Source organism: Dioscorea cayenensis, chromosome 5, assembly GCF_009730915.1.
Source record: "Dioscorea cayenensis subsp. rotundata cultivar TDr96_F1 chromosome 5, TDr96_F1_v2_PseudoChromosome.rev07_lg8_w22 25.fasta, whole genome shotgun sequence".
Classification (NCBI taxonomy): Eukaryota; Viridiplantae; Streptophyta; class Magnoliopsida; order Dioscoreales; family Dioscoreaceae; genus Dioscorea; species Dioscorea cayenensis.
Window position 1 is genome coordinate 24,223,597 of NC_052475.1, and position 21,568 is coordinate 24,245,164.

Genomic DNA, 21,568 nt, shown 5'->3' on the forward strand with positions numbered 1-21,568 from the left:
TTAAAAAATAAAAATGCAAATAATTACGAAAATGCGTATTTCGGTAAATATTTTTTTTTAAAAAAATATTATTTTAATAAAAAAACATAATAATAATGTTTAAACTAAATTTAAGAAATAAAACAGCAATGTGAAAAGTTTAGGCCTGGCAGGCCAAGGCCCGTTTAAGGCCCAATGATGAAACTGCGGGCGTTGACACCATTTCCATCTCGCTGCTCACAGAATGGCGTAGTGCGGCGGCGGGGGGATTGCTTGCTAGGGTTTTATAGTACCTCGTTTGAGTATTCTTGATCAATTGCTAGGGCTTCGATCTCTCCTTCAAGCTACGTAGCAATGGCTTCGGCTCCGCCGGTGGATAACTCTCTACTGGAAAACCCTCCTGTGAGCGAGGATGGCTCTGAAGCAGCGGGCATTAGCAAGAAGCAGGCTAAGAAGGAAGCGATGAAGGCTGAGAAGCTTCGAAAGAAGCAGGAAGCCGCCGCCGCCGTTAACGCGTCGGCTCAAATTGAGTCGTTGGAGTTGGATCCTCATGCTGGCGACTATGGTGACATCCCTGCGGAGGAGCTCCAATCGAAGGCAGTGAGTGGCCGTGAATGGACGGCGATTGGGTCCTTGAATCCTGAACTAGCGGATCGGACTGTCCTGCTCCGTGGGAATGCTCAGACGATCCGGCCAGTGAGCAAGAAGATGGCTTTCCTGGTGGTGAGGCAGTCCATGAGCACTGTCCAGTGCGTGCTGACCGTTGGAAAGGACTACGGGAGCCCTCAGATGGTTAAGTTTGCGACTAGCCTGAGCAGGGAATCGATCGTTGACATTGAAGGCTCTGTTTCGATCCCTAAGGATCCCATCAAGGGTGCAACTCAGCAGGTGAGGTTTTTTTTAAAATTTAATTTAATTTAATTTAATTTTTTCATTGCTTATTTGTTTTTTAAGGTCCATGTATTTGGTTTGGATGCTTATCGGTTCCATTTGGTGGATTATTATTGTAGAAGAGCTGGATTGTTATATGATGATGAGCATTGTTGCTTATTCCATTGCCGTTTGCAGGTGGAAATTCAAGTGAGGAAGCTTTATTGTGTCAATCGAGCAGTGTCCAATTTGCCTATTAACATTGAAGATGCAGCTAGAAGTGAGAGAGAGTTTGAGAAAGCTGAAGCGGTGAGTGAACTAATCTGATGTAGCATTTGTGTTTTAGGTTACAGAAACTAAAAGATGGATATTTGACAAGTTATGTTGTTTAAAACGATTCAAGATGATGTCTGTCATTGTCCTTTTGAAATATTTACTCCACTATCTGATTAGAGGAAATTGATTTGGCAGACCGGAGAACAGCTTGTTCGTGTAGGTCAAGACACACGGCTGAACTATAGAGTTCTTGACTTGCGGACTCCTGCAAATCAGGCAACTTTCCGAATCCAGTGTTATGTTGAAGATGTACGTCGCCACAACCTTCTATCTCATATGAATATGTTTGTTGAATTTTTGTATATTCATTATGTGCAGTACTCTATGAAGTATAAAGCTTGAATATCAGGCTATGGACTCTAAGCTAAATAAGGTTTTTGCATTATTTGATATTCAGCATTAGTTTCCATATGGAGGTTGACTTGGTTTACTAGCTTAAGTTTATGGTAACAATGACTTGTAGTTGAGGAAATTTAGCAATAATTTAAGCAAGGGTTCAAACTTGTAGCAGCAGCTAATGGTTGTTTATGGAAGCTGTTTCTTATCTATACTTACATTAGAGGTCTGTTGTGTCACATCATCTTCTAACTATTACAAGTGTTCAATATTATTCTGCTGTGTAGATATTTAGGTGCTTTTTGCGGTCTGAGAATTTTGTGGGGATCCATACTCCTAAGTTGGTAGCTGGGTCTAGTGAAGGTGGAGCCGCTGTATTCAAGCTGGACTATAAGGGACAACCTGCATGCTTGGCTCAGTCACCACAACTGTATAAACAAATGGCTATTTGTGGTGGATTTGATCGTGTTTTTGAAGTTGGCTCTGTTTTCAGAGCTGAAGATTCTTATACTCACCGTCATCTATGTGAGTTTGTTGGCCTTGATGCTGAAATGGAAATCAAGGAGCACTATGAGGAGGTAGAACCGTAGAAATCTGTTATTGTGCGTCATTTAATACAATTATCCGGTATCTTCTTTTTGGAGGGTTTTTTATTTAATTAAATTTTCAGGTAATGGATATTGTCGACCGTTTGTTTGTTGCCATGTTTGACTACTTGAATGAAAACTGCAAGAAGGAACTTGAGGCCATCGACAGGCAATATCCATTTGAATCGTTAAAGGTCAAAATGTTTATATGTATATAATTACTTCAATTTTTATAACAGATATGTGTTTGCTTGCTTACTTGTATACTTGTACGCATGTTCTCTTTTCATTTTTCTAGTTTTTGTAGTCTTCTGAAGAATGCTATTATTTATAATTTCTTCATTTACATTCTAAATTTGCTGTTTTACATATTTTTTCAGTATTTACGGAAGACATTGAGACTAACCTTTAAAGAAGGAGTGGAGATGCTAAAGGTGCATATCTTTTTATTGCAGTTCTTTATATTCAAATTGCCTTTATTTATTTATGCTTTAATCTGCGCACTGCAGTCTGACTGCTTTATTTAGGCCATACCAACACCAAGATCTGAATTTTGAGAAGTTGACCGAATGATTGGTCATGAACATCTGTCAAGATAAGACTTAGATTATTAGGCAGGTGACCATATGATAATTTATTATCCACCTCATGTTTCTAATTGAATTCCAAAATAGCCTATTTACTCGTTAATCAATAAAGCAGATTGAGTTCTCAGACAACTATTTGTAGACATACATGCATGTCAATGTGGCAATTTGCAAGAATATTGAGAACTGAAGGCAGGGAATTTCTTTTGTGCATCGGTATATGCTTTTCAGTTTTGGTTGTCACTTTGCATTCTGATGTTTTGGTTCTCTCTCTCTTCTTTTGCGTGTGTGTGGGTGTGGGTGTGTTTTGTCAATACAATCACGTTTGAGGTTTGTAATGCATGTCTGAACAACCAGTGCTCATTACATTATGATTAGGTTGTGAAGACATAATGATATTAATTATCAATCCCTATTAATTTTAAGTTGGCACAAGACAAATGCAGTAGTCCATGCTGCAAAGCATGAGGTTTTACCTAGTTGTGGAAAATATTGCCTACCTCAGAAGTGGACAGTGGCTATGTTGCAATTAATTTGCAGAGCAAATCTCAAGTGATTTCAGTTTAGTGAGTTGTATTTATTAGAATATTTTGGCTGGACCTTTTTATGGTATGTATGTGTTTTACTTGTATAAACAGGCAGCCGGATTAGAAGTTGACCCATTAGGTGATCTGAATACAGAGGCTGAGAGAAAACTGGGCAGGCTTGTTTTTGACAAGTAAGAATTATACTTTTTTAACTGAGAGGGAGCTAAAAATGTTGTCATGACATTTTCCTTGTTTTTTTGGTTGGGGAAGCAGATATGGTACTGAATTTTACATACTTCACCGGTATCCTCTGGCAGTAAGGCCATTCTACACCATGCCATGTCCTGATGATCCTGCTTACAGTAACTCCTTTGATGTCTTCATTCGAGGTGGGAAGCCATCTTGTTATGCCTTGATAAAATTGCAGTTCATGGTCATTTATTTTTGCTTGTAGCATATTTTGCAGAATGGCAGTATGAAGTTTGAAAAATTATGTCATATTTAATGAGCTGCACTATGTAAGGTTGATGAATACCTCTAACCTCTAAATCTTGACTGCTCATCCACCTCTTTGTCAATTTGATTATTCCAATTGCCTTTCTTGCATGCTTATCTCATTCAAGAAGGCAACCGAAAAAGAAGGATGATATAAATATTTGAGTTTTTCACAGATTAGCATCAATTGACAACACAGTTTGCATTTGTGTGTTAACATGTTTGATGTTTTCCAGGTGAGGAGATAATTTCAGGGGCTCAAAGGGTACATTTACCTGAACTTCTGACTTCTCGTGCTGAGGCATGTGGAATCGATGTGAAAACAATATCATCATATATAGACTCATTCAGGTCTGGCTTTCAGAAAATAAACTGCCTCATTTGTTTATTGACAGCAGAAATGTGAAATTTGGTTCCTTTTTACTGATACCGAGCATATTTCATATTCATTGACTAAGTAATGAATGAAATTTTGTCGTTGCATGACATTTATGTATGTTAAAAGGTTTATGTTCATCGTCTTTCAGATATGGGGCTCCTCCACATGGTGGCTTTGGTGTCGGACTGGAGCGGGTGGTCATGCTTTTCTGTGCTCTTAATAACATCCGAAAGACATCCCTTTTCCCACGTGATCCGCAGCGTCTTGTTCCATAAGACCTTTGGGCCCTGGATTGTCTGTGGGTCTTAGTTCAGACCCTGAGGAGCGTTTACTATGTGAATGATAATTTCACATATTACTCTTGTATGAAACTTATGTGCCAAATAAGTTGGCGTCAATGCCTTGTAGAGCAGAGCGTCAATTTTTACTGTGAGGAATTACATTCCTGGTTTAAGTCCTGCTCGGTTTTTAATCAAACGTGAAACTTTTAGTTTAAACTTGTTGGGTTTTCGTCATGTTACAGTGTTGGTGTGGAATTATGAATTAATGCATTTTTGTGATTTATACCTGAAATAAAAGAATATAGATGCCCGATTGGTGTTCTCTGTTCAGTTGAGTGCCTCCAAAATGGAATATAGTGAGTGATATAGTGTAAAGCGAACTAAATCATTTAAAGCGGATTGGATTTGTCCATGTGTCTCTCAAGGCAATATGGATCAAGCTCAATATTGTGGGCTTGTATTAGTGGGATCAATCATACACGCTCCACCTCGGTTTTTAATTTATTTCCTCATGGATAATGTGTCCCCATTTACACATCAAGATCACTCTTCTCTTGTGTTTTTTTTTTTTTCGTCTTATTAGGAAAACAAGGTGCAAATGATAAAAAAACTATTTTAGATTAAAAAGATGAGCAAAATAAAAAAAAATAAAAAAAGGGTAGAAGATGAAACCATGATTCTCATAATGCTTATCAACTTAATGATGAGAAACACAATGATTAACCTTCACAGGGTCCTCCACATTCAGCAGTCAGCGGAGCACCAGATTAAAACGATGACACAAAAAAGAAAAAACAAAAGGAGAAGATGAAATTATAATTCTCATAATGCTTATCAACTTAATTAATGGGAAGAGACAAGAAACTGTCAATCAATTGCATCAAAACCGAAAAGGTGATTGATCATGATTAACCTCCACAAGCTCCTCCACATTCAGCAGAGCACCCTGCTCCTCCATAGTACATGTTTGGATTGCTATCTTCTCTACCCTTCTCCTTCTTCACTCCATCTGCACAAACAAAGACACAGACCACCATGCAAAACAGCATCACAAGTGCAATAACAACACTCACAACACCACCACCACAAACGCTACCTTCTACCCCTTCTCCTTCACTCCATATCCTCACCATTGTCTTCTCCTTCTTCTTCTTCTTCTTCTTCTTCTTCTTCTACACACACACACACACACTCACACACTATACATATATATCAAGTTTACTGGCTCATGAACACATTCCTCACATAAACCCAAAGTGGTCCATATGTATATATATATAAGTAAATAGATAAAGGTGGGAAACGGCAAAATTGATCAGCAATAAGTGTGGCCTGCTTGGCCATATTTGCACAATCACATTAAACAACCCACCTTCTTCTCTCTCTCCCACTCTATTATGGGCATCAGTTGAACAGAACAACAGCAACCACAAAGCAAATAAGTCCATATTCAAAGGTAGACGTTTGAGAGTGGGATTTGTGGAGAATCATTTGACTTTATGTGTCATACAGTGGAACAGACGGTCCAAACTTGGCATTCTTTCCCAATATGAAGTATACGTGTCAGATGTGGAGAAACCCCCTCCACAAGTTATCCCTTAAATGTCCCTTTACTTTGCATTAAACTATTCTGCATGCATATTCATAGTCTTCTCTAGTTTTGAATTAATTGCTCCATCAACCAAATGAAACTACTAAGAATATGCATGTTTCACAATTAACAACACCACTAGTTTATCTTCTTAATTGTTTGTACATAGTGATCATCCATGTGTGATACATAATTGTTATTGCACTAGTGCTAATTGAACTTCTTTTCTTTGACCGGTCCTCTTGGTATCTTATTGAGGACATTCTCATTGAATCTCATGAAGAGCTTCTTTGCATCATGAACCACTTGGTATGCGAGACTATCCACATCATTTTCATACTGTTCATACATTACTGGCAATGTCTGTATGCAAAGATATCCTACAAAAAGATGGAGAAGAAGAAGAAGAAGGTAGAAGAAGATTATTTCCAAAAAGAGCACCCTTTGATCTTTAATATTCACTCTTATCAGTCTTACCAAAGTATAGAAAGCTAAGGGGGTTGAAGTAGTTCCCCATCACTGATACTATCCAAAGGCCAGCAATGGTCTACATATATAAATATATAAAGAAAATAAACAATTACATGTTGTAATAAGAGTTAAGAAGTTAGAGAATTAGTTAAAGAATGATGTTATTATTATATATGTGGTGAGTAGTGCATACCAAGAGGAAAAGCTTGAGATTTTTTCCAATAGCAATTTCATGGAGGAAGGAAAGGAATAGGTTGAGCTCTTCTTGGAAGACAAGTGAGACCTTCTTGAAGCCTTGCTCTGATAATATAATGTCTGGTAATTGTGGCGGAGGCCTAAGAAACATAAACAAGTAATTAATAAATATTCTATTTAATGAAAAAATTGGGAACATGACAAAACAAAAGGAAATACAAGCACAAGCTAGAAATTACATCAAAATGCATCATGTAGTGTTGGTACTTACTTTAATTTAGTTATCTTTAACAGTCCTTTAAATGCCAATGCAAAGATGATTTCCAAAAAAAGAAAAAAAAAGAAAAAAAAATAAAATAAAAAGGTTTAGTTGAGATTACTTTTCAAGGAGAGCTGCAGCATTGGCCCAAATAAAGATGAAAAGCATGACGGCAATGGCGATATGGCACATGAGGGTAATAAAATTGTATTCCATAACCTCAAAAAGGAACCATATCAAAGTAGCTATTGCAAGTACCCCTCCAGACAATTGTTTGTTCCTCCATAACACAAGGTCAGCAACTGATCAAGAACCAAGCCATGCAACCATAATTAATTATATATACATGAAAAATGCTTATTTTATCAACATGAGAAAGAATGGATTAAAAAACAACAAAGTTCAAACCTCTTCCTCCTCCAAAAAGTTCATGAAGAGGTCTCTCACGGCCAAAGAGCTTGGTTTGTGATGGATACTGCTCAAGTAAAGGCATGGTTGAGGTTGATCATGGTTGAAAGGCAACATCGTTCTTCTTATAAGGACTTGTGTTGTGAGCTTGGTGCTTGGTGTCCATGGAATCCATGAACTATGAAGGAAGGGACTTCTTTTCTTTTGATTGATTCATGGGAGAAGGATCACTTGTTGGATTTGCCTTGTGCTCCCTTGGGGACTTTTTTGTAATTCAACTTTTATACAAATATAACATAGAAATGAAAAAAACCCCATAATAAATGCTGAAAGGAATGATATACAAAAATAAACCAGAGAAGAGTTTTGCATGGAAAAAACAAATATTAAAACAACAATAATAATAAAAAAAAATAATTTTCTTCTATATATATGTTTGTACTTGTTGGGTAGTGCACCATCCAGCAGACCGTAACTGAAGACAAGAACAGAGCTAAAACCTTCATCAGAAATAAAGAGCTTAGAAGCTCGCTAATCCTCAGTCACACTCACAATTCTCTTTGAGCTTAATTTGAGAAATTTTAGTGCTAGGAATGAAGTCATCTATCATCTCTTTGAGTGTTTGGCTATCTCCGTTGTGTTTATACTCCTGCAAAGTCTGCTGGTGGAGCCGGCGGTGATGGTGCAACGTGATGGAGCTGAGCCCGTGCTTGGGTCCGATCAAGTCTGGCGTGGCCACGCCTTTGGGGTGCACTAAGCTGGTGCTTGTGCCAGTACATGCATGTACCGGCCAAGGCTATAGCCCTTAGAAAAACTCCAGCAATGCTCCGAATTAGATGGCTGCTTCTTGTGGAGAGGATTATCATCGATGCTGATCATCTTCATGCCATGCATACAAATGCTCAATAAGCGAGACCTGAAAAGAATGACTTGTTCTCATGCTTTTGACTTCTGCGTGTGCTTTGGTTGTTCTCCCTGACCGTGCACTTACATGTGCCTCTAAATCAAGATCGCTTCTCCTGTGATATGGGCATTGTTTGTGAAATTAAAACAAAGATTCAATATCAAGTTGTCAGATGTTAAACAGGCTATTGTTGCTCAAATCTAAAAGTATTTATATGATGCAGGTCTTAAGAACCTCACCTAAGACTAATGGTAGTATGGTACTAGGCAAGCATACAACAAACTGATCCAAGAGGCTTAGAAAAGGCAGCATTAGCAGGTAGACTGTTTTAGACAACACCACAGCAGCACTTAGTAGAGTGTATAGTGGGACATAAATATTACAAGTTTATCAGGACATCATCAAAATAAAACTCAATGTCCATCCAGATAGCTGTGCAGAAATGAAAGCAGAAACAGGTTCCTGCTGTGGAATTCGGCGAGTTCTCTGAACCAGAGCAGCTCTTGCATGTCAACTCCCATTCTTTTGCCTGTTCTTCCAGTTATGCAAGGGGCTTTTATTTATTTTGTCCTGCTTCCCATCACAAGGGAAGGTTTCCTCCCTTTCTAAGTTTTCCTTAAATTAAGCGTTCTTCTGAGACTTGTTTCATGACATAATAAGGAAAACAAAGCAATGGAGACAACAAACACTGGATTGCCAATCATCCAATCTCAACCAATCTCACTCTATGATTTGCTGGTTCTCTTGCAGAGCAAATGAAGCTAGAGGGATCTTTCATCATTATCTGGGAATCACACCACGAGAAGCAAAGAATTGGTAGTCGGGGTGATTCACTTGTCGACGTCTCAGCCAGTCATCAGCTGCTTGGAACAGGGAGTCCGGGAATTGGCTCTCGTATACACCAGTAGCAGTCCATATTGAACCCTTCAACTTGTAGCAGGATAGACCAAAAGATGGGAGAGAGATCTTTGGAACACCATCTACACCTTGAGGATGGGTCACAATAGGTCCAGGAGCATTGCCAACAGCTGCATGGAAGTTGGAAAAAATAAGGCCTAGATAACAGAAATGGCCTACACCCATATCTTAAGCCATATATGGAAAGGAAACTCAAATTTAATTACAAGAGCAAAATTCAGAATTAGAATGGCAGACCTGAACAATGGGTTATTATTATCATACATGCAACTGGCAACATACGAGAAGATAGATGGATGCAGTTACAAACTTCAAAATAGACTAAATTGAACATGGTGGTGTGGGTTTCATTTTTCAATAAAGCAGAAAAAACTTTATGATAGCAATAAAAGAACACAGTGCTAAAACGAACAACAATCACCAATTATTTAACTGCTTCTATGATAATGGTGATAGACTACGTCCAGAACATTTAAAATAGAAAAATCAGCAACATGAATACAGATCATTAATGGTACCCTTGATGGCCTAATTAATTCTCATAAAAAACAGTAAGGAAACAGGTAGAAAATACTTTAATTGGCACAACAGAATCAGGTATAAAAGTTCACTCATACAGCCATCTTACATACATTTTGCTCATCATGGAGAAACATTAACATCACTGAACTTTGAAAACAGATTAGGAAGTAAATAGTTGCAATATCATCTCTAACATGGGCCATTTGTTTTAGCTTATTAGGTGTCAGTGACTAAACTAAAAGGAAGTTGTAGGGTTTGCTGTCTCAAACACCTTAAAATAAAATTTTAATATATATATATATATATATATATTCAAATTGGAACCATTTGATTTAAAAAAAAAATAAAGGGGAGAAGGGCTATAGAGAAATAATCATATATTATTTTTTTGAGATCAAATAAAAAGTCAATAGCTCAAACAATAAATTTTTACAAATAATTTTTTTGAAAAAATATATATTCTTTTATATGTTATATCATAGTTTATTAAATTTAGAATCAAATAATAATTTTCACAAATATTTTCTAATAGTACAATTTTATACTTTATAAATCAATTTATAAAATAAACATGCCAAATAATAATTTTTATAAATATTTTTCATAAAAACATTTTTTTAGACTATTGGTATTAATTTGTAAAACATTTAATATTTTTTAAAAAATAAAAATTAAAAACCAGATGGGGAGAGAGTGTGTGTGGAGTAGAAGAGGAGGGATTTCAATGCGGAAGAAATGGGTTTTGAAAACGTTTTAAAAAAAAAAAAATTTTTGAAAACATAAACAACATACCAAACATGTTTTTGTTAGTTTTGTTTCTAAAACATGAAATTGAAAACAAAAATTATGAATTGGAAACATTGCCAAACTACCACTAAGCAATAGCTTCTGCTTTTTTTAAAAAAAAAATCTGTAAGAACCAGCTTTTCAAAGCAACTGAAAATTGGCACGTAAGAAGCGATATATACTAGAGCTAAATTTTCCTTGCAGTGTTGTAAAATTATCTTACACTATCCAGTTGCTAATCAGATTACAGATTCTGCAAGAACAAGCTTTTCAAAGCAACTGAAATTGGCATGTAAGAATGAATATAAATCAGTGCTAAGCTTTTCTTTTAGTGCTGTAAAAGTATCCTACACTAACTACTTGTTAATCAGATTACAGATTCCCCATCTTTTTGTACTCTCTAGTCTATGGTACCATTAAGTCTATTGCAAATGCAGGAAAATATATGCAAGCAGGAAGCTACAAGTAACATTTAACCTTTCATAGGCGTTGACAAATAATGGAAAGTGAGAAAGCACGCATCCAAATCCTGCAGAGTGGGTCCAGTGGGTATCCGGTAAATTGGATACCTGCATCACAAAACTCCATTAATAATACAAATGACCTTCATGGAAAAGCAGAGACTATGCCTCATAAATTATGACAAATCTCACCATGCAACTGACATCCAGCTAGCAGGTGAAAGATCAGAGCTTTTAAGAGTCTTCAATTCAGGGCAGCGGCACGCAAGGTCTGAAATCTGCAGAGGATAAAGTTATGAGCAGTCAATACCTAGTGAAGCAACCAGGAAGAACACATTTTCCTTGGTCATGTCAGAGTGACTACCTTGTCAGCCAAAGGTTCACGAGTAAATGGAGGGTTATGTTCAAGGTACTCAAAAAGCAGGTGACCTTGAAAATTTCCAGTTTCACCATCATCACTGGAGAACTCTTCGTGTGAGGCTCCATTGTTGTCTCTTATGGACACTCTGTCCATTCTGAATGCAAAGGCACTTCCAAAGTCTTTCTGGTTCCAGTTCCTTGAATATTTCATACACCTTTGATGTTCATAGTCACTGCTCCCATCACTGCTAGAATCCCTACAATTATCGCCATCACTTTCTTCACCAGGCCGACTGATGAACAAAGCCAGACAGTAACAAAAGATCAAAACCAGACAAGATAAATGGGAAATGAAATAGGCCAATTGCAAATTAAAGAATACAATAAGGGCAGAAAACGAGTTTGTACTCAATGGCTCCTGGAGAAAAGGAAAGTCAAATGGTTCAGTAGATTACTTAAAACAGATGTATAAAGTGACTATAAAACTTCTATAACTGTGTTGCTACCTTGGGAGGAGTTCAAGACAAAAATCACGGTCAAAATAAAAGAATTATTAAGTCTAAATCTCAGGGTATATTTGATTGGCAATAGGTCTACAGAAAGTTAGTGTGTACAGTAAGAAAAAAGTATTCTTCTCCAAGCATCACTGGCCAAAAATCATGCACCAGTAGATCACATCTGATCTATAACAGTTTATCAGTGCTTAATATATGGAATAATTCTCATGCAATCGTGAAGCATGCGTACTGAAAGTTTTAATTGTGCCAAGTTGATTATTCCAAATATCTAGTTTGGATGTATTAGAAAATCCCACGTCTAACTTCCTTCTTTTCATCTTATTAATTAGGCCAGATAAGAGTTGCTAATGGTGAGTCCATGACATAACCTTCTGTAAGTTATAAAACCCCTTATCCCACTTTTTAAATCATTCCCAATAAATCATTATCGTCTATTTGTTGATTGGTACTGCATCAACAAAACTTTTAATTCTAATATTTGTTGATTGGTACTGCATCAACATAGCCTTTAATTCTAGAATTTGTTGATTGGTACTGCATCAACAAAACCTTTCATTCTAAGACATTTATGCATGTAACAAGGTTTGAGACAATGTTTTTATGAGATGTGCTGTGCACACTGTAACAAACAAAAACTTGAAGAGTTACATAATATCCGATGGGAAATCAATAACTCAGTATGAAACTTTACAAGGATTCCTTCCTAATGGATTAAATTAGATATATCTAAAGCTAAATAAATAATATTAAAGCATTTATGATGCATGTCCAGCCATAAAGAGAAGAAAATAACACAAATCATGCTGTGTAAATGCTTTAGACACTATGGTTCTATTAAAAGATTACGTGACTAGCACATTGCATTCACAATGTCTCCCCTTAACCATTGGGAATCAGATTTAAGATACCTTAACCTTTTCTAAAAAAAGGAATTATTGAGGTCACACAGTGTATGTGTGCCTCTTACCTAAAAACTTTAGCATCACGCAGATCAAATGCGAGATAGATCATTATATCTCAAAAACTTTGACATGACTGGGTAATCTGTTCATCTGTCTGGCAACAACATCATTCAATGTGACCAAAATCCAGGTCAAGCAGTATGATCTAAGTCCTTCACTAGTTTTTAAGCTTGAGCTTTGTATTAAATCATCACTGCAACACTCTGGACTGAAGGTCCCACTCACTCAGACTTCCCTTCTTTGATAAGAATCAACCTTAGTTTGCCCACTGACTTCAATGGTTGAGGTAAGCAGAAATTTGTTTCTTATATCTATCCATTTTCTAGTCTATCTAATTTTGTTTATGTTCATCAAACTCATACCTTGTCATGAGAAAAAGATTGGCAGGCATCTTGAATGCATCATATATAGAAACCAGGACAACCAAAGGGATCTTGCTCAAGTTCTATAGATACTTTAAAAGGAAATACAGAAACAGAAGAAATCAATAACACAAATTAATGAATGCTGAAAAAAGAAACATTAAGGAAAGACTAGAACAAGAATGCTAAAACATGAATGATGTTTAATAAACAGCACATACAAACATGGCCTTTGAAATTTATGGAGAACTAGAATAGTTTACAAGTTTGTTCTCCTATAACCGATTTAAACTAAGGACAGAAACAATTCTCATTTTAAATCAATGAATCTGCATCATCAAACCGAAATGTAATGCTCCTTCCCCAAGTGACAAGTACAAAGCTCACTTCAAGAACCAAAAACAAAACTATAATAGCAATACATCGTCATATACAAATAACTACAATGCAAGAGGAAATTTATGCCATAATTAGGAAACAACACAATATTTAGTACCTAGAACTGGCAGCCGGGCTACTCGATTCTGTGTATAATTGAATGCCGGACAAATAAGGCACGTAATATTGAACAACAGAATCACTTCCATTCAAGAGCAAAGGAACCCCAGCGCCATAAGCACTCCACTCCTTGAAGGATTCCCACAAATCCGCCAAAGCAAAGTACGGGGGAAATTCCACATCGCACGTCCTCCGCCCCCTCATCCGAGTCTATCAGTCCACCAACGAATCAGTGGAAAAACCCGAAAATCAAGGTAAAATCGCTCAAAAGAAAAGGACAGAAAAGTTTTTTTAAAAAAACTGCAGAGCTGGAGAAACCTTGGAGAGATACTGAGCAGGGACTGAAGGAACGGTGGATTCGAGAAACCGATCGAGATTACAGCGCGAGGGGGCAACCGGGCCCGATGGAGAAGATAGCACTGCCGTGGCCTTTGACTGCGGCTCGGATCCAGTGCGATTCTCGGGCTCGCGGCCGTTCGATACAGTAGAAGCAGCAGATGATCCGGCTCCAGAGGATGAGGAAGCGGAACTCCTCGGCCGGAAAGGGTAGTGATGGGGATTGCGGCGGGCCTTGGCGGCGTTGTAGAAGCGATCGTCACCATGGACGCGGCCGAACTGGATGCTGGTTCCCATCATTCTCGAAACCCAAGATGAAGAAACCCTAATTCTAGCGAATCGGGAGAGAAATCCAAGAAATTGAGAACAAGATGCGAAGACAAAGTGGTGGGCGATGAAGGCATCAGGCTGAAGAAGAGTAGCATTTATATTTTTATCTAAATGTGAGGCGGAGAAGAGGGGAAGGTTGGTGTTCCTGGATTCGCTGTTTAGAATTAAACACCAAGTGATAACGATCAGAGCATGTTAGCCGTGAGTAGAACCTCGAGATGGATTGATTATTTTTTGGACGGTTATGATGGGTGAAACAGCAAACAGGGGATCTGGTTTTAAACAGCGAGATTTGTTAGTCTTCTGGGGGCTTGGACTCGGGAGATTGACCGCGTTTCCCCATCGGGGGCTCGCGAGAGCGACACGTGTGCAAAATTTGAGTTTGGGGCACGTGTCAATTGTTGATTCGTGGGAAGGTTGGTCGGCGATGGCCATGATGAATCTAGTCCTCGCTTTGGGCTGTGAGGCCTGTTTACTTGTATCTTTCCTCGGCCTGGATCGTGATTTGTCTCTTATAAACACTTCACTTAGAATTCCCTTATAAATTTGACATCTGGCATGAATTATCTCGTGTATTCAAAAACTCCTCAAACTGGCGCTAGAAAACGAAGAATCTTATTCCAGCAAAAACAAATTAGATTTCCAAATTTTAATACACAAAAATAAAAGAAAATACAAATCACAATTTCAGAGTTGAATTGAACGAATCAACTAATGGTTTGTGGGAGAATACATGTGTGGTTTTGGAGGCATCTCAATGTCTATGATTTTCCTTTCCAACATATCTACCGCCACTTTGTTTATTGAAGGTCTATTCTGTGGCCTAGTTTGTATGCACCAAAGACCAACCAAGATCATCTTCTTTGCAATCTCTTTAGTTTCAGGTGTCACCCCTGACTGTCCAAGATCTCCATCTTGATCTTTGTGTTCATAAATCCAATTTGGAAAATAGATTTCACTAGTTCTAACAGCAGTTGCTTTTATGTTCCTCCTCCCATGCATCCATTTCTAAGACCATCATGCCATAACTATAAACATCTGATTTATTGGAAACAACTCCAAAGTTTCTGGAGAAGACTTCAGGGGCAATGTATCCAAAAGTTCCTCTAGTTCCAACCATGCACAACTTTGCAAGTCCAAAATCAGAGGTCTTAGGACAGAAATCTTCATCCAAGAGTATGTAATGAGGCTTGATGTCAAAATGAACTATTTTTAGTACCGCAACCACGGTGTAAATACTCCAAACCCCTAGCAATATTAAGTGCTATTTGAAACAACTTAACCCACCCAAGGATTGTTTTTGGGTCTTCAGTGTAGATATTATTTTCCAGTGAACCATTGGGCATCAAGTCATAGATTAGAGTTTCTTTGGATCCTTGGAAGCAGAAGTCTACAAGACTAACAATGTTGATATGGGATGTCCTTCCTATGCTTGCAACCTCATTGAAAAACTCTTGCCCATCAAAGACCAAGTGGTCTCTTGGTAGCTAGGTTCCCATTACAATCATTTACAAATGGTGAACTCATCTAGAAAAAAAAAAACTCTTGCCCATCTCCTCGTGGAAAGTGAGACACCTCTCTCTGGGGGCTGCCTAACGCTAGTGAATTCAGTGCTTACGGCCCTGCCAACTTACTGGATGTCCCTTTTTAGATTACCTAAGTGGGTGACTAAAGCATTAGATCGTATCAGGAGAGATTTTTTGTGGTCCGGCCCAGATATTGATCATCCGAGTTGTAGGCTGGTGAGGTGGAAAAACATTTGTCGATCCCGGGATCAAGGTGGTTGGGGCATCCTAGACCTGGATATTTTCAACCAGGCACTATTAGGTAAATGGTGGTGGAAGTTCGCGACGAATACTAATTGGATTGGTTCGGAGGTGATTCTCTTCAATTATGGGGGACCAAGTTGGAACATGTTTCCTAGACAGTCCGGCAGAATTTCCTTCTTTTGGAAGGGGGTCTCTAGATGTCTCCCATCGCTTAGAGGATGTATCGGGTTTGATATCAACTCTGGCATGGAGACCCTCTTCTGGAAGGACAACTGGCTAAATGGTCGGGCGCCTAGATCGTTGTGGCCGGAAATTTACTTCGCGACGAACCAACAAAATGGTTTGGTGTGGGATCTGAGGAGGCTGCTGGCTGAGCAGCCATTCTCTGAGGAGCCTAAGGTGTGTGTTATCCGAGATAGGCTACAAAGATCCGAGCGGGATGTTAGGGACACTAAACGGTGGAAGCTGACGGCAAATGGAGCATACTCTGTTAACTCCTTTTACAAATTTCTAAATGATGGTGGGCTGCGCTGTCCTATATCAAAATTTTGTTGGAAAAACAATTGTCCGAGAAAGATCAACATTTTCAATTGGCTGGCTTGGCATAACAAGATACTCACTCTTGATAATCTTGCACAAAGAGGCTGCAACAAGCTCCCTACTGCAACTTGCGTTTTGTGCCATTCTGATATCTAGTCGGTTGACCACTTGTTCTTGAACTGTGCTTTTGCTCGTGCCCTGTGGGAATACTTTGGTAGACTTTTGAATATACCGGCACCTCCTACGACCTTGCGGCACATTTGGTGTTCGTGGAGGCTGGAGTTGCGACCTTCTAGTAGGGTCCTAACTGACCTGGTTGTTAAAACTTTGCTGTGGAATATCTGGATTGCTCGGAATGATTGCATTTTTAATTCTAACTGCCTGCCTGTGCATACTTTGTACTTGAAGATTAATCGTATGCTCCTTTCATGGTTTGATGTTCTTACAGACAGTGCTAAAGCAAATCTGGAGGAACTGTTGGCAGCCGTGCGACGTAGCCTGGATTTTTTTGGATCTAGTGGGGAAATGATTGGGATGGCCGAGGAGGCACACGATACGTCCACGGGCTAGACTCTTTGATGTGGTTGGCTCTGAGGAGGCCTGTTGTTCCTCTGTTTTGTATTTTGGTGTCTGATTTTGTGTATCACTTCTTGTGGTACACCCTTTGTATCTTGTCGCGTTATCTTAATATATTATGGTTTATCCACTTTTTCAAAAGTTTCATAGCCACCGCATGTCCATTTGTCATAGTGCCTTTATAAACATAGTCATACCCTCCTTGGCCTAGTTTTTCATTGAAAAACTTGGTTATCTCCTGCCCTTCTAAAGTTTTTTTTAAATATTATATTTTTAAAAAATATTTTTTTAAATATGTATTTTTAAAATTATTTATCAAAATATATGCAAAAAGTACCATGCATTGCATAGGGTGCTTTTTTTCAAAATTTTCTTTTTAATATTTATAATATATTTTTATATATAATATTTTACATTTAGAACTTTATAAATGTTTTAAATTAATTTTTTTCTCACAACCCCTATTTAAATTTTACAATGATTTTTTATATAATATTTTATGTTTAACTCCTTATAATTTTTTTAAAATTTAAATTCTTTCTCACAACTCTATAAATTGTTTCTCACAACCAAAATCTCTCTTACTCTTTGGTATCCTCTTTAAGTTGCATTATTTGTCCAGTTTGCACTATCTCTTGCACCACTAACACAAAGGGCACTGACTGATTAGATGGATGCTGCCGATTGAAGGTGGAGCTTACTTCACCACGACCAACTTGTCCACATTTGTAGCAGAAGATTGGGAGCTTTTCGTAGAGTGCAAGAACGAACACGCAAATGTTGCTATATTGAACCCAGGTACCTTGTTGGAGGGGTTGGTTTAGATCCAAATCCATACACAAAAACAAATTTAGCTTTGGATTTATCGAGAGTATGATCATCAACTTTCAGAACTCTTCCAAACTAAGAGGCAACCCATCTCCAGGAGTTCACCCCCTAGAGCTCGATCAGCAAGTGGTACAATTGGATTCAAACTAAAGAGAGTCTTTTAAAAGCTCGTTGAAAGGATTCACGCCAGGTGAAAGCTGAAGGATTCTTCCGGGCATTGTCCAAAGACCTATTGGGTATTGGGCTCCCTTCCTATGTGGAGAAAAAGCCCAAATGGTCCCAAGCCCACTAAGTGACACTTTAGTTAGGGGCCGTTTGGATGATGGATTGAAGCCCAAATGGTGCCAAGCCCTTGTTTGGTTACTAGGAAAGGCATGGGTTACCCCCATGCATGGGAAAAAGATTGCTCTTTGGAGAGACATCCTATTCCACAAAAAACGGGGAGAAGTATTTCTGAGTTATAAAATTACTATATATACCCCTTGTAGGTCATTCTCTATTAATTAAATGTATTAAATTATAATAATTTAAAATAGATTTAATACTTAAAATAAGTACTATTATTAAATTTTTTTCATAAATAAAAATTTTATGTTTTGTATGTTTTATTTAAAATATTATTAATGTAAATAATTAAGTGCAATAATTAAAATTAATACAAATAATTGAAATGAGATATTGGATTTGAATAATTATTAATAATTATTAATAATTTAAATAATATAATTACATATTTACATATTTAACTTTAATTATTAAATAATTCAATTAAATTCTTTTGAGAAATTAAAATTAAAATCAATAAATGAAATTAACTTAATTAAACGTATTTCATGATATTAACTAATTTAATAAATATATAATAGTTAAATAAACTATTAACATTAATTATATAATTATAATATATTGAAATATGCATTTATATTATTAAATAATTAATAATTAATAATGTTAAATATTTTTTATTAAACATAATCCATTATCTTATATAATATCATACCATTTATCTATAAAGGTATTGATGTAATTTTACTACATCCTACTCTATTACTTTTTCTATTCCCAATCTTTATTCCCTTAAACCAAAACACATTATCCATATTCCCTTTATTCAAATTCCCATTCCTCTCCTTTTTCCTAAATTTCTATTCATATTCCGCAATCCTAATGGACCATTAGTGTTTTTCATCAAATTAGGGTGCATGTAAGAGGGGTGTGAGATTGATAATAAGAAAGAGGAACAACAACAACCGCTAGAAAAAGATACTGATTTCTAGTTCGGATTTAGCAAGGGCACTAATTTCAAGTTGGTGTTTGGAGGGTCAAACGAATTTTGATTGAGCTGAAATTTTGTGGGCTCGTTCCGGATGTTTAGAGCTTGCTTTCCACCAACCAAGAATGCAAGTGGGGTTGGGCGGGTCGGGGATTCCCCGCCTCAAAAATTCCCTCCGGGGGAGAAATTCTCCCCACTCACTCCCCGGGGTCGGGGAATCCCCGCGGGGTCGAGGAGTCACTAGCCCACTAATTTTTTTTTTCCTAATTACACATATAACACATCACATATGAAATTAAAAAAAATAAACAAAATATTCCTCAAAATAAATATTATTGTTTGGATGCCAAAAGTGGATTGGGAGAGGAGTGGATTAGGAGTAACATGAGGGGTAATGGAGGAGTGAGAATGAAGAATGTGTTTGATTGGTAAGGTTTGGAGAGTGTAATTTATTGGGAATGAGAAAAGTAAAGAAAAGTGAATATGACAAAATGACAATTATAACCCTTATACATATAAATGATATTGTATATGTAATAATGAGTTATTTTTAATTATATATATATTTTTAAATTATGAAAAATAAATATTTAATTTTAGTATACTATAATTTCAATCTAATTTTTGGGATGAGATGTTAATATCATTAATTAGATATTAATTAATGATGTTAAATATACTGAATTATTTTTAATTATAATTTTTAAAACATTGAAAAAATCTAATTAATTAATTATAAAAAATAACTACTTAAATTGATAATACTATAATTTTGTTATAAGTATTATATTTAAATATTAATATTATTAATTAGCTAGTTTTTAATGATATTAACTATAATGAGATATTTTTAATTATATTCGTGTAACACATCAAAAAAAAATTGAACTAATTAATTATAAAAAATAACTATTTAATTTTATAATACTATAATTTTGTTATAAGTATTATATTTAAATATTAATATTATTAATTAGCTAGTAATTAGCTAATTAATGGTATTAACTATAATGAGATATTTTTAATTATATTTGTGTAACACAATCAAAAAAATTTAACTAATTAATTATCAAAATAAATATTTGTAATAACATTGAAAATAGCAATAAGATAATTTAGGGGACATATAGGTCTTTTCTATATCCAGGATTGGGCAATCCGCCCAAAAGCATGGTGATTGAGACTCACTCACATGGGTGAGTCTCACTCCCTCCACAATCCCCCACTCCCAATGATGTACACCCAAACAAAGGATTGCATCTAATCCCCCCTCACTCGCACTCCACTCTTGGCATCCAAACACCCCCTTAATGTATGAGAAAACAACAAACTAACGAAATAATCGATGTCATAAAGAAATAAAGAAGGAGAATTGTGAAAGTTGGGATTTCATAAGAGATGTTTTACTTACAAGTTGAGATTTCAATAAAGTTGATAAACTAATCAATTTAATCTTAATTTTAATGTAACATATTTATCTATAATAAGAAATAAAAAATTTTTGATTAAAATTTTTAAAACAATTTTCTATATAATTATCTCCAAGTATTGTATTGGAGTAACACTCATTTTTATTAAAAATCTAAAACATTATCAATAAATACCAAAAATAAAATTTTTAAAACCCAAATATTTGGTCATTATAATATTATATCAATATTTAATTTTTTTAAAAAATAAAAATATAATATATATTTAATTTAAAAATCAGGCAATCTTTTAATATATATAATATATATCTAATTTAAAATTCGGGAATCCTTCTCATTTTTGTACTTGCTGTTTTATTTTCCAATTATTTTTTCAATTGAGAGAAAGAGAATAGTAGGAATTCTCTTATCCCATTCGGAAGGATACTATCCTCATAATTATCCATGACTGTTTTTGTCTCTAGCATGAACACTTGATAAAATGTGGAGGAAAAAGGGGGGAAATGGCCGATACTACTGGAAGGATTCCTCTTTGGCTAATAGGTACTGTAACTGGCATTCCTGTGATCGGTTCAATAGGTATTTTCTTTTATGGTTCATATTCGGGGTTGGGTTCATCTCTGTAGTAATCCCATGAACAGGATTGTAGACATGAAAAAGTAAGAACTCAGAGGGTTGAGGTCCCTCTGAGTTCTTACTTTTAGCGGGGAGCGGGGATGGGGATCCCGAGGGGCGGAGAATACATTCCCCGTCCTCGCCCCGCCCCGCCCAGCGGGTCGGGGAAGGGTTTTCCCCCATTCCCCGCCCTGCAGGGGGTTTATTTCAAGGAATCCCTCCCTGTTGGGGCAGGTCCCCAAGGGGAATGGGGATTCTCGCCCCACTTGCATCCCTACC

At 36.7% G+C, this 21,568-nt stretch overlaps 4 protein-coding genes across 4 annotated transcripts in view; 1 reads left to right on the plus strand and 3 right to left on the minus strand.

Moving 5' to 3' along the window:
- Window positions 1-188: 188 nt before the first annotated feature.
- LOC120260807 (aspartate--tRNA ligase 2, cytoplasmic-like) lies at window positions 189-4,660 on the plus strand. Its single transcript, XM_039268371.1, has 10 exons — window positions 189-867; window positions 1,048-1,158; window positions 1,321-1,434; window positions 1,809-2,099; window positions 2,192-2,302; window positions 2,489-2,542; window positions 3,334-3,413; window positions 3,496-3,611; window positions 3,954-4,068; window positions 4,245-4,660. The coding sequence occupies exons 1-10, from the start codon at window positions 334-336 to the stop codon at window positions 4,369-4,371; spliced, it is 1,653 nt and encodes a 550-aa protein (XP_039124305.1). The 5' UTR covers window positions 189-333; the 3' UTR covers window positions 4,372-4,660.
- Window positions 4,661-6,080: 1,420 nt separating this feature from the next.
- LOC120260811 (reticulon-like protein B9) lies at window positions 6,081-7,473 on the minus strand. Its single transcript, XM_039268374.1, has 5 exons — window positions 7,302-7,473; window positions 7,015-7,195; window positions 6,633-6,774; window positions 6,446-6,515; window positions 6,081-6,348 (listed from the first exon to the last, which is right to left on the minus strand). Exons 1-5 carry the CDS (start codon window positions 7,384-7,386, stop codon window positions 6,179-6,181), a joined length of 648 nt encoding a protein of 215 aa, XP_039124308.1. The 5' UTR covers window positions 7,387-7,473; the 3' UTR covers window positions 6,081-6,178.
- A 905-nt stretch (window positions 7,474-8,378) lies between these two features.
- Window positions 8,379-14,325, minus strand: LOC120260809. The gene is made up of 6 exons (XM_039268372.1): window positions 13,911-14,325; window positions 13,591-13,802; window positions 11,257-11,545; window positions 11,085-11,170; window positions 10,909-11,000; window positions 8,379-9,233 (listed from the first exon to the last, which is right to left on the minus strand). The coding sequence occupies exons 1-6, from the start codon at window positions 14,226-14,228 to the stop codon at window positions 8,986-8,988; spliced, it is 1,245 nt and encodes a 414-aa protein (XP_039124306.1). The 5' UTR covers window positions 14,229-14,325; the 3' UTR covers window positions 8,379-8,985.
- A 644-nt stretch (window positions 14,326-14,969) lies between these two features.
- Window positions 14,970-21,568, minus strand: part of LOC120260148 (LEAF RUST 10 DISEASE-RESISTANCE LOCUS RECEPTOR-LIKE PROTEIN KINASE-like 2.1) — an 8,654-nt gene continuing 2,055 nt past the window's right edge. The window contains 4 exon segments of the mRNA XM_039267590.1: window positions 14,970-15,260; window positions 15,262-15,465; window positions 15,467-15,737; window positions 17,275-17,389. Of these exon segments, the coding sequence (XP_039123524.1) occupies window positions 14,970-15,260; window positions 15,262-15,465; window positions 15,467-15,737; window positions 17,275-17,389 (881 nt within the window).